Genomic DNA, 12,060 nt, shown 5'->3' with positions numbered 1-12,060 from the left:
GAGATCAAAGAGTAAACATTCGCAACACAAGCCTTGGGGAGACACGCCCACAGGCAGCGCTACACAATAGTGTTACTCTATTGCGAGGGAACTTTTTTTTTTTTTTTTTTTTGGGTGTGGGGGTTGGCCAGCTTTGTATTATTTAAAGTACTTTGCTATGTTTCTGTGTCGTGAAGTCGACCCAAAAAATGTTCATTACAACAATATGTTCATTGTATGTAGTGTTGTGCAATATGAAGTAAGCAGTAAAATCCTCCCGTTTTTTTTTGTTGTTTTTTTTATACATTTCAAGGGCGGCCATTTTGTCACTTGCTCAGGGTTCAGATAACGACCTATCATGACTCAGCTTCAGAAAACATCTGAGCCATGATAGGACATCAGCAACTGTGATGTCATTTTCAGTCGACCTAAGTGACAAAATGGCCGCCCGCCCCATGAGATGACTCAAAACGAGTGGATTTTGCTGCTCAACTCGTATTCCAAAAAGGTAATATTAATCAGAATGCCATTTTTTAGATGAGTGAAGGCGCAGTGAACATTTTATTGTCCAAATTTTTGTGGGTTGACTTCACACAAATTAAAAAATGCTGCCCACAAGCACGAGCTTGAAAATTAGCAACTTTGCTAATACTTGTCAGCTCTGCCACAAAAATCTCCCCGGTTTCGCATTTTTTTTCCCAGAGTTGTCACTTGTGTAGATGATTAGTTTAGGTGATTTTCAACAGTACCCTTCCCACAAGTAAAATTCTGAAAGAAGACACTGCTTAGAATTTAAAGAAAAGAGGAAGGGTATTGTCCAAAAAGAAGCTCAAGTGAGTGATACTCCATACAAAAAAATAAAAGAATCAATAAAATCTCAGCCATCAGAACGAAAAGAAGTCAAAGGGGTCACGTCTATTGCAAGATATGTTTGCGAGCGCGAACGTCATCACGACAACAACAGCCGCAAAGAATTTGTGAGTGCACCGTGGCCAACAAAAGCACGATGGACATGTTTTGAAAAGGAAAATTGGATGATGCTGTCTATGTAGAGCGGAAGATGGCAATTGTTGCAGTTGAAGAAAAACGCCTCATTTTGTCAAAATGATTTTGAAAAATGCAACCGGACAAATCGTTGCGGTCAAGTAAAGCAAAGTCTCAGTCTTTAACCCATAGATTTTTTTAATTTTTTTTTTAATCATAGCAGAATAAAATCTTCTTTTGGATGCACCAGCAGGTGTATTGAAAACATCTATCATGGGCCCCTATCCCTGACCTTTGATGTTGATGACAATTTCGCTTTGCCCTTTGACTTAAAGATCCGCAACTCTCAAGCTGTGACATATCCGCGAGCGCAATAGCCCCCCGAAATCAATTTATCTTCACTCTCGGCATTGACGCTGCGACTTTTTTTTTTTTGTTTCAAAAATCGTGTGAAGTGTTTCTAGTATTTTGCCCCTCGTTTGGCTGCGGACTGAAATAATCGAAAACACCTGCCAGTTTGTAAACGGCAGCGACAGTAATAACGCCTCGCTAAATCATGACCTCATTGTCGATAATAATATATAAATAAATAAATGATTATTGCTGTCGAGCTCTTGTATTCGCTAGATTGTCATGGTTTTTGTTGTCGAACCTTACAAATGGGCCCATTTTTTTTTTTTCTTTTTTTCTTAAACACGGCACACTTAGCCACAAATCGCCGTCTGTGATTTGAACATGCGCGCTGGGATTTTCCGTCCACTCCGCCATCCTCCTCTCCCGCCTGGGTGACAAAATAAGTGGAGCAAAATGAAATAGTGCATATGTCTGTGTGTCGCATCATTCTCCTTTGTCAGTACATTTGAGACTATAAGGAGCCGTGAACGTGTCGCAGAGAATTGGGTCAAACTCCCTTTTAAACCTCGTTCTGTATCAATAATTGCAGTGACGGGCAGGTTTAAAAGTGATGCAAGCGCACAATGGGCTTTTGTGCGGAGAGAATTAAAAGCTGTCGCATGCCGCAGCTGGCCAAATTGTCTTTGCGTTCGCCCCTTGCATATTGCATCTTCACAGTAGAAGAGAAAATCATCACACACACCGTCAACTTGAACAGTGGCATCTGTCACGCGTGCGCTATTAGCCCTGCAAACATTTTGCCCACATTTCCAGTACAGCCTGTGAGCCGCTTGTGTGCCTGTTTTTTTATTTATTTATTTATTTTTTTCCCACTGTTCCTCTAGACAAGGTAATTTATCATTACTTGACTCCACATGATCCTTGAAATGTTAGCATCTGCTATCGAAATGACACTCTACACATTTTTCTTTCTTCTTTTTTTTGCGGAAAGAGTTTGAGAAAATACAAAATAATAGCTGTACTGAGGCTTGCACACTCACTGGCAACGACATTCAGGATAGAAAAAAAGACCGCTAAGATAATATTGCGGCGATTACTATTACTACGACTTAGAATCATTACATTTGAAAGAGATTTTTTTTTTTTTAGGACATCGTGGACCAAGAAGATGTTTGAAAGGGGCAATTTAATTTTCATGAGGAATAGATGATAAAATATGAGGGATTTTTAATGAATCTGATTTCTGGTCCCGGCAGCACTTAAAGTATATCTGTGCCTTCTTTCATTTTGAATTTAGAATTTTTCGACATCCATTCCGAAAGTGACACTCAACGTTTATTTCGGGATCTCGGGTCACGCGGAGGTTATGTCTCGAAGCACTCCTGCCGAATTGGATGACTTTTTTTTTTTTTTTTTTTTCCCTTTTCTTTGCTATAGTGCGTTATGTTCGATACGTCTGAATCCGAATAATTCATCATGGATTTCCCGGGGAACTGAAGCTAGAACAATAGCAGCAGCAATCTTCATCTATTCTAAATGTCGTACCCGCCAATGCAATTAAATTAAACATAATTGATAGCAAAGAGAACATAACATTCCGTATGAGTTTACCTCACCGTATCTTAATTACATTTTCATTGTCATCAGGCTTGAAAATTTTTTTTAATGCAAGTCCCAGACAAATTTGTTTTGAAGTGATTTAACAACCACAAGTCGTTTATAATTTTGTGTGGAGTTCTCTCCTTTATCGTCACTCATTCACGACATCCTATCTTTCATCTACTCGAATCGGAACGTTGGGCAGGCTGCCATCTAAAACCGTCTTGTACCTGCTTTTTAAAAAAAAATTTTTTAACTGAACTCAAACTACCTGAAAACAACGATTACAAATGATTTATTTGGATTTTCTTTAGTTGGGGGGGATAACATTTTTCGAAGAAAAGTACCAAATATTGTAATCGCGTGTCTTTTTCCACCAGGAGAACATTGAGATTGCCCTGGATGACACGGAACGTAGCACATCTTTTTCCGTGGCGGTGGTGGACCAAGCGTCAAGCCAAGCATTTGTAAGTTTTTTCCATAAGCACGTCTTCTCACCTCGTAAACACCGGCGGGACTTGGGTCACCTTTCGAGGTCTTGCCATCTTTTGGTGTGCCGTTGGTGCTGCTTTCATTCAGAAATAAATATCATCGCTGGGCATCAGAAGTTTTCTTTATGTTGTCTTCAACGCCTGAAATGAGTTGTTTGGCCGAGGGTTTAAAGAAAAGGAAGCGAGGAGTAGGGAGGGAGAGAAAAAAAAAAAAAAAAGGTGAGGGCATTGACTTCAAAAGACGAAGAATCAATGTTTGGCCTTTGCAGCCTGTGATCTGCACCATGGAAACAGAAATTGCGAGAATTTTCGTGAGTCATAGATCATGTTGGTATTATTCCAACGCGTTTAGATTTGAGTGCTTTGCTCTTTAATTCGTTCATGTTCTCGTATGATTGTGATCAGAGGCAATGTAGCGTTGAACAACACCTTAGGAAAAGTCCTCCATTCCTATTTCGAGTCACCTGATGCTTTGTTGATCAAATTATTATTTTTTTTTTTTACGTGGGAGGGGTTGGGGGTCTCTCTCTCTCTTTTATTTTCCCAGGTTCTACCTATTTTATCAGCGTTCCGTGAAAGCCACATAGTTGTCACCTGTCTCCTCCAGACTGATACTTTGTGTTGCAGTCAGTGTAGCGTGCATGGCTGATAAGGATGTCACTTTTCGATAGGCGCCGAAACCGATTTTGGTTTCCTGGGTTTGGTTTCTTCCAGGAAGCATTCAGGCTGCAGACACATTACTGCCGCGTGGAGATCGTTATCTCAGCGGCTCATTTTCATCCAGACAACAAAAGTGACTAAAGCGGCGGTTTTGTTTTCTTCTCCCTGTTGCTTTGTTTATCTCTCTGACTGTTAGCAACAACTGCAAAAAAACCCAAAAAACTGCTGGTCCAATTTGGAAGTAATCCTGTGGGTATATGCATCGTGACACGAGGCCAGCCCATTAGATTGTGGTGCAGTGCTGGAAAAAAAGGGAGTGGGTTTTTTTTAATTTTTTTATTTTTTTTATTATTATTATTTTTGACTGTCACGTTAACATTTTGTGAATTTTTGACAGCACTAGGGAAAAAAATATCACATTTGGTTCCTAAATCCAATTACACAAGAATGACCTAGAAAGTGCAAAAATTCACTTAAAAAAAATAAATAAATAATTAATTAATTAAAGACTTTTAAAGAATTTTCATGTGAACGGTTGTTTCTACCCTGCCTCTCGCCCAAATTTTGGGACCCTCATCAAGTCAGGTCTAGTAAATGGATGGATGGATGACATCAGGTTAAAAAACAAGCAAAAAAAAACCCCAACTCGTATGTGAAAATTATTGATCCCCGTTACTTGTGCACCTCTTTAATCCTTCCTTCTTTCGATTTCTAAAGATCTGTCCGGCTCAAATAATGACACTGATTTTGTTATTATCAACACTGCAGGAGTGCTATTTTCAAATTTGAATTTCCAATGTCAGCATCATTGTTGACCTTTTAGAGAACATCTTGCATGCAGTCAAGTCGCCATTTTTTTTTTTTTTTTTTTTTACGAATCATCTGGGTTATGATTTGATTTTCCGAATTGATTCATCATTCTGAAATGACCAAAATAAAACTTTGCATTGCAGTGGGGAATTTATTTTGTTGGCGTGTGCTGTCCAATTGAACAGGTGCGCAGCGGCCGAACAGATGAAGCCCGCGGGCTCTTGTGGCTGATGGAGGAGGAGGTTCTGCCGCCTGGGGCATCAGAGGAAAGCCTGCTGGCTCGCCTTTTTAGCTACTACGGCCCTGCTGAAGGTGAGATCAAAGGTGAGTCGAGCGCCCGGCAAAATTAGAGCTTGCCGTTGGATATGGCATAAACAAAGATGCTTGCGCAATATACCACAAAGTTGCGTACGCTTCCGAGAGTCTACTCCTTTTATTTTTAGCAATCGTATCTGTCGGCGGTTGACAGAATCAGTTGTTGTGGCCGATCTTTCTTTAACCAATCACATTTCATGTTCAAAGGATGACCCACAATTATGTCAGCATCTTTGCCGTCTGATTGGTTGATGATGCTTCTCTTTCATTGCAGTCAACTGTCATAAATGTATGACTTTCACAATATTCTTCATAATATTCTGTGTCATCCTGAAAAATGTTTCTCATTTTAAATAAGCTCAACAAAGTACAAGACTCAGTACTGTTCTACAAAAGGACCCTTGTTCACGACCAGTTAAAGACATCCACGAAAAGGCAGATTTATTTTTTTATTTTATTTTTTTTAATGCGGATCTTAAGATAAAATTCCATTACAATGGCGGGGTGTCTAATTGTCCGGTCATTCAAAGATGTTCCGCCTCCTGCCTTATCATGATATAAAATTTTAATGGACCGCATGATCCCAGCATTAATAGTCGACACCGAATTCCATCAAACAGATTGACCGGCCGCAAAAGTCCTTGCTGCGTTATTGTTGTTCTCCCATAGTTGCCATGGTTACAGTCCATGCAGAGTGCTCTCCCAGGAGCACTCAAAGCAACTGAAGGCGTGAAGTGTGATTTTTTTTTTTTTTTTTTCTTCTTCTCGTCAAACACCGTTTGAAAGCATCTCATTTATGCCCTTTTTTGATGAAGGCAGATTTCAAGCTGACTTCATCAGTCGGAGCTCTTTGACATGCAACCCTTGAGTACACGTCGTGCTATTATGCATTTGACAGTTTTATGGATTTTGACAAAATCGCCGTTTGTTAGGCTCACACCTAATGAGAATTAAACTGCCTTTTTTTTATTTATTTTTTTTTATGAATTACTCTATCAGCAATTTTATGTACAGCAAAATTCCCTCAAAGCAGGTTAATTGTCACATGATGCATATTATGCTGCAAACAGGCTGGGGACGCATTTTCCTAAAGTCCCCCGTGGATGTTTGTTTATTTTTATCACCTCTCCTTATGTGCGGTACAATAGAACAATGAAATCTTACACCGCTTCTCACATCAATCTCAGGTCACACTTTCCTTCTGAAGAGTGAAAAAGATAATCACTTCCTGCTGGGCCACAGTCACGGGACCGACTGGGTAGAGTACGATGCCCGTGGGTGGCTCAACTACGCCAAGCAAAACCCTGCCTCAATCAACGCTGCAAGTCTTCTGCAGGACTCCCAGAAGTAAGCGTCAGTCGTCTTTTGTCATGTCGTTTTATAATAAAACATTGGACTGATGCAATATCGCGTCTCTCAGGAAGATCATCAGCTCCTTATTCATGAGCCGAGCAGGCGGGGCCACCGTTCTGTCAGGTTCCATCGCGGGTCTTGAGGGTGGTTCCCAGCTGTCTTTGCGACGGGCCTCAAGCATGAGGAAGACCTTCACTTCGGGAGTGGCGGCTATCAAGAAAAAGTCCACGTGTATTCAAATAAAGCTCCAAGTGGTAAGCGTGGCGGAGAAAATGGAAATTTCCGGCGCTCTAAAACAATCCGGGCAAAGTGGATCCATTGAGATGTTGCGGTCTTGCCTTAAACGTCCAACTCAATTGTTCTGATACTCGTTTAGAATCTGTCATGTAGCTGCTAATGCTAATGCTAATGAAAATCCACTCGTGTTTCCAATTCCATTGCTCTGATTTTCTCTGCTTGGATTCAATCTGATTCAAACTCTTAATTTTGCTACTGAATTAATTTCATTTGTTCATTTCAGTAAAGCCCTTAATTGTGCTTTGTCCCAGGATGCTCTACTGGACATGGTGCGGAGGTCCAGAATTCACTTTGTTCACTGCATATTGCCCAAGGCGGACGCTCTCAAGGTTCTGAGTGGATCCCTCTTCAAAGGGCTCGAAAGTGAAGCTCAAGGGGAGGGTGGTGATTCGGGTTTAATGCAACTGGATGTCGCGTTGCTCCGTGCACAACTGCGTGGATCCAAACTCCTTGACGCTCTCCGGATCCATAGGCAAGGTGAGACGGTTGTTACGTAACCTTACGAGCTGTACACTCTTCGCTCGCCCTACAAATCTAGTCCCGAGTAGTTTTCCTCGTCGTTCAGCGCTCAGACTATCTTTCTAACAAATGAAATGTTGTTATTGTTGATTGACCTTCACAGGTTACCCCGACCACATGGTGTTCTCCGAGTTCCGCCGACGTTTTGATGTGCTGGCGCCGCACCTCACCAAGAAGCACGGGCGGAATTACATTGTGAAGGACGAGCAGAGAGTGAGTCAATCAGCGAGAGAGCGCTGCCACTGGCCAAACAGTTAAGATTAATGTTGTGAGAGGGGAGCTTCATTACATCTGCCCCTGATTTGTCAGCAGCCGTCTGACGGAAGAAGTAAGCCTTCATCCATCAAGAGCTGTTGTCATGATCTAATCAACTTGACCACATTTGTATTGTGCCTGCTAAAGAAGCGGGTCGGAAACTGGGGCTGAGAAAGACCCTCACTGCAGTCTTAGTCTCGGAGATCAGAGCAAAGGAAAAGAACTAGAAACTCGTCTTATGATGACATTTTTTTAACCTCATCAAGATTTTCACCGACAAACGCAATAGAAAAATCCGGAGCCGATGAGTTTAATCTTTGTATGAGACATATTCTACATCAAAAATGAGATCACGAATAAAAAGCAGCAATGATGTCACTGCACGGAGTTAGTGTCCAATCGGATTTTTGGATTCCATGATAGCAGTTTTTCATCCGGTTGTCTTGAGCCTAGGGCTGTGCCGATAATTCGATATCGATATGTATCGCGATAGCTGGCTGATTGATATAAATAAAAAATGGTATAGATAAATTATCGATCAAAACAAACAAAAAAAAAAACAAACAACAGAGCAGATTCGACCTATCACGGCCCAACTAGTCATAAACTCCCTCCCATTGTGGAAACCTGAGGCTTACGCATGCACTAGCATGACTCAAAACAAACAAACAAACAAAAAAAAAACGGGTGGCGCAAGGTTGACCTGGTTAAATGTTACATTTTAAAATGAAAACAAATCAGAATTCAGCCCTTTTCCCTTTTTTATTTTCAATCGTAAAAAAAACCAAACAATAATAATAATTCAATATAAATCAATATCGACAGATTTGACATACTTGCGTCACAATATCTGAGCGTACTTCCCACTCCCTCCGAAAATTAATACATCGATTATGCAATACAATTCTATTATGTAGAGCCGATTATTATAATTATTATTTTTAACATGTTCAGACTAGAGCTTCGATGCGCTTTTCTCGGCCCAGTTTCAAGGAAAAGGACAAGTTGTGATTCCTGTATAATGCACAGACAACGATGCTGCAATGATGCAATGCATATTATCTTGGATCATATTCAATTAAATCGTCCCGATGTTATCCGCTTTTATCAAACGGCGCTGGATGCACTTATCTTTCGCTGAAAGAGAATTCGATTCAAATGCAGCAGGGACGCAAACAGAGAAAAGTTTGTTTCCGGAGAAAAATCAGCAAGCGAGTGAAAGAATCGGGTTATAAGGGGGTGGATGGGGGGGGGATGACTTCTCTCCCTCTGTGCCAGCGTACTCGGGCTGAGTTTCTGTGGGAACTTCCAAACAAAAGCGCTTCAGTTAATCAGGTTGCGGTCTTTCTGGCTCAAGCGTATACACACAAGGTTAGGTCGTCAGTCCTCCGTGTAGGTTAATCCTCTTTGCTGCTGTGTGTGTTCATGTGTACGTTAATTTCAGGCTGTGGAGGAGCTACTGGAGTCTTTGGATTTGGAGAAGAGCAGTTACCACATGGGTGTGAGCCGGGTGAGTCGTCGTAACAAATGAACACCTTTTGAAATGATTAAATGAAGCATCTCTAGGAACATCTCACACACACAAACACACACGCCTCTTCTTCTCCACGTCTGGGGTGCGTGTCCTTCATTCCACCTGTCCGTCTTTGAGAACCTTTTGATGCCGGGAAGTTGCCAGCCTCCGCCCTCTTCCTCTCGTCTTTGGGAGCCCGGCAACTCCAAAGGCGTGCGTGTGATCTGGCGGGCTGTCTTTACGCCGCAATTCCCTCTTCTCGGGTCGTGAGTGCAAAATCGTCCAAGCGGATGTCTGTCTTTTGTTTTGTAGTGCAACTTGTTAGAGGATGACAGTCGACGCCACTCGGCGCTCGGAGGTCTAATCCGAGCAGGAGAGTGGCAATCAGCCGGGAGGGAAATCAGAGGATTTAGTGGCAGTCAAATAGGCGTTCTCAGACATCTGCAGCTCCCTATTGTGTTTCTTTCTTTCGATCGTGTTAAATATGGATAGGAGCAACCAAATTTAAAAAAAACAAAAAAAAAACAGCAACAAACATTTTCGAAAAAGGGAACAGCTACTTGCTTTTTATTCGTACTTGCGCTCACACATTCATAAATATTATACATATATATATATATAAAAATAAACAACAAAATAAAATAAAATAGAAAAAAAAATTGAGTCTCAAATTAGGCGTGAGCCATTTATTTGTTCAAATTGGCAAATCATGAATTGAGACGCGTTCATCAGAGGAAATACAATCATTGGATTGACACAATACGAATTGCTTAACCTTTTAAACAACGCTTGGCTAAATGACGACGATGAAACGATTTGGAATCATTTGAAGCCCGCCTAATTTGTACTTTGCTTTGCTCGATAAATCTGGGAGCGTTGAACACATTTCATCCATCTGTTTCAAATGCTTCCTACGAGCTTTCTTTTCTGTTTTGTTTTTGTTCACCTTTGGTCCGGATCAACAGAGAGGAGGAGGAGGGGGGGTGATTGTCTGGGATATTAACGTAATCAAGCTTCCTCCCCAAAATAAAATCCACCTGTCTATGGATTAAACATCTCTTTACGTGTCCTTTTATTAATCATCTCAAAAACATGCCCTTTTGTGTCTTTTTTTTTTCCATTTCAGTTATTTTTCAAAGCCGGGACCTTGGCGAAATTGGAGGAACAGAGGGACGAGCAAACCAAGCGTAATTTAATCCTATTCCAAGCTGCTTGTAGAGGTTATCTGGCGCGACAAGCCTTTAAAAAGAGAAAGGTAAGCAAAACCACCGCACGCTTATCGGTGACAAGCCAACTGAAAATTCATCAGATGGGGAAACATATCCCTTTGTTTCTTCCAAATCACCATTTAAATGCCAACGCCGTGCGATCGGAAGTAGCGCGTTGAAGGGGCGCAAACAACGTGAGCGGCGGGAACCAAGAATGACTCCTCAGACCTAATTTTAGCGTGTGTTTGCTCTGTGCTTGTCGTCGATCCCGCCGGCTTTGCTTGTAAGTCGACAAGCAATTGCCAAAATGGCTAACTCGAACTGGAAGCTTGTCGAGGGGATATTTGATTGTGCCGCCGTTGTGGATGGATGGAAGCAAGAATGCGGCATCTCAACAAGATGTTATTTATTAGGAATTACTCCAGAACTCTGCAAAATAAACGGACTCCACCGAGTGCTTCGACAAACACCGCGAACACAGAATGATTTGTGGTTTTCAGAAGAGCGTAAATACTTGGACTATATAGCGGAGGATGAACGAGACGGCAAGATGCAGGTGAGGGTCCATGAGGGAGGGCCGCCAGCTGTTTGGCGGACTCCCGGGGAATGGAACGGGGTTTACAACACGCCGGTGGAACGAAACTTAGCCGGCGAGCGGTAAAACACAGACAGCAATGACCTCATTATTTTTGTTACGTGAAGTCCAAATACAACAGCAATGTTTTATGTTTTGTTTAGTTTTTTTTTTATTCTCTTCTGTGAGCTCTAATTAAATGTAATGTCCATTCGCTAAACGATATCTCCCCCTCCCACCCTCCTGCCCACAGTCACGCACGCTCAAACACATGATCGACCAATCCCTACGGACCTCTTCCATGTTATTTATGCAGTCCTGTTCTCCTTTTTCCCGGAGATTATTAAACCAGCGGCAGAATTCCAAATTCATAATCGCCATTCAGTATAACATGATGTTCATGAGCAGATATCTTGCTCTGTCGTATTTTCTTCTATTTACACTTTGGTGTTTAAAGGCCATTATTCACACGTGAAGTGGGCAAAGAGCCTCGTGCTTCTTTTTGGTTTTTATTTTTTATTTTTTTTATTATTTTTTTTTTTAATCTTGAAGTTCAGCAGCAAGACGCGATTTGAAATTGCTTGGGTAACTGTGCAATTATAAAATCAATTTGCAAAGTGTCCAGTTCCTTGCCTCGGTCCCCATAAGGCTCCAGTCCCCTGAAAATGTATATAATAAGACGATAAGACATTGTATTATTTTATCTTCTCATGGTGTTCTCTTATACAATCACATGGACGTATGTTGGAAAATGCAACCATAAATGTGTTGGATGCGAAGGCAGCGCCTAAAAATGACATCTGTGGGTTTTTCTTGCCAGAAGCGGTGAGAGGTGGATTTTCAATCTGTTCTTGTATTAATGCATATTGCATGCATGGTCATATTTATTTAAATAAATAAAAAAAAAAAAAAAGAAAAAAAGAAATAAATAAATAAAAAAAGCTACATTTTAATAGCATGTTCGTCCATGTATTGTATTGCATAAAATTATCTTCCGATCCATATATTACCATGTAATTCACAGTGGTGTTCTCCATCCCGACTTCTGCAATATGCAGCATAATCAGAGTTGCAAACAGTGAGTGGGAGTTGAGTGCGCACGAGACAGATGAGAATGTTCAACACCCAATTTTTTTTTTCGGGTGGTGT

General features: G+C 41.2%; 1 protein-coding gene across 8 annotated transcripts in view; it reads left to right on the top strand.

The window, feature by feature from the left end:
- LOC148320312 (unconventional myosin-XVIIIa-like) overlaps positions 1 to 12,060 on the top strand; it is a 47,987-nt gene that overhangs the window by 17,585 nt on the left and 18,342 nt on the right. For 7 of the 8 annotated variants that reach the window (XM_088279394.1, XM_088279400.1, XM_088279398.1 and 4 more), the window contains 8 exons: positions 3,297 to 3,383; positions 5,063 to 5,201; positions 6,380 to 6,539; positions 6,613 to 6,799; positions 7,094 to 7,319; positions 7,465 to 7,574; positions 9,061 to 9,126; positions 10,256 to 10,384. In XM_088279394.1, the coding sequence (XP_088135520.1) occupies positions 3,297 to 3,383; positions 5,063 to 5,201; positions 6,380 to 6,539; positions 6,613 to 6,799; positions 7,094 to 7,319; positions 7,465 to 7,574; positions 9,061 to 9,126; positions 10,256 to 10,384 (1,104 nt within the window). The remainder of the gene's footprint in view (positions 1 to 3,296; positions 3,384 to 5,062; positions 5,202 to 6,379; positions 6,540 to 6,612; positions 6,800 to 7,093; positions 7,320 to 7,464; positions 7,575 to 9,060; positions 9,127 to 10,255; positions 10,385 to 12,060) is intronic. The other variant, XM_088279395.1, reaches the window with a different exon arrangement.

The sequence above is a fragment of the Idiotropiscis lumnitzeri genome, chromosome 17 (assembly GCF_059441095.1).
Source record: "Idiotropiscis lumnitzeri isolate Australia: NSW breed Sydney's pygmy pipehorse chromosome 17, RoL_Ilum_1.0, whole genome shotgun sequence".
NCBI lineage: Eukaryota > Metazoa > Chordata > Actinopteri > Syngnathiformes > Syngnathidae > Idiotropiscis > Idiotropiscis lumnitzeri.
This window is presented reverse-complemented; position numbering and strand designations above follow the sequence as displayed.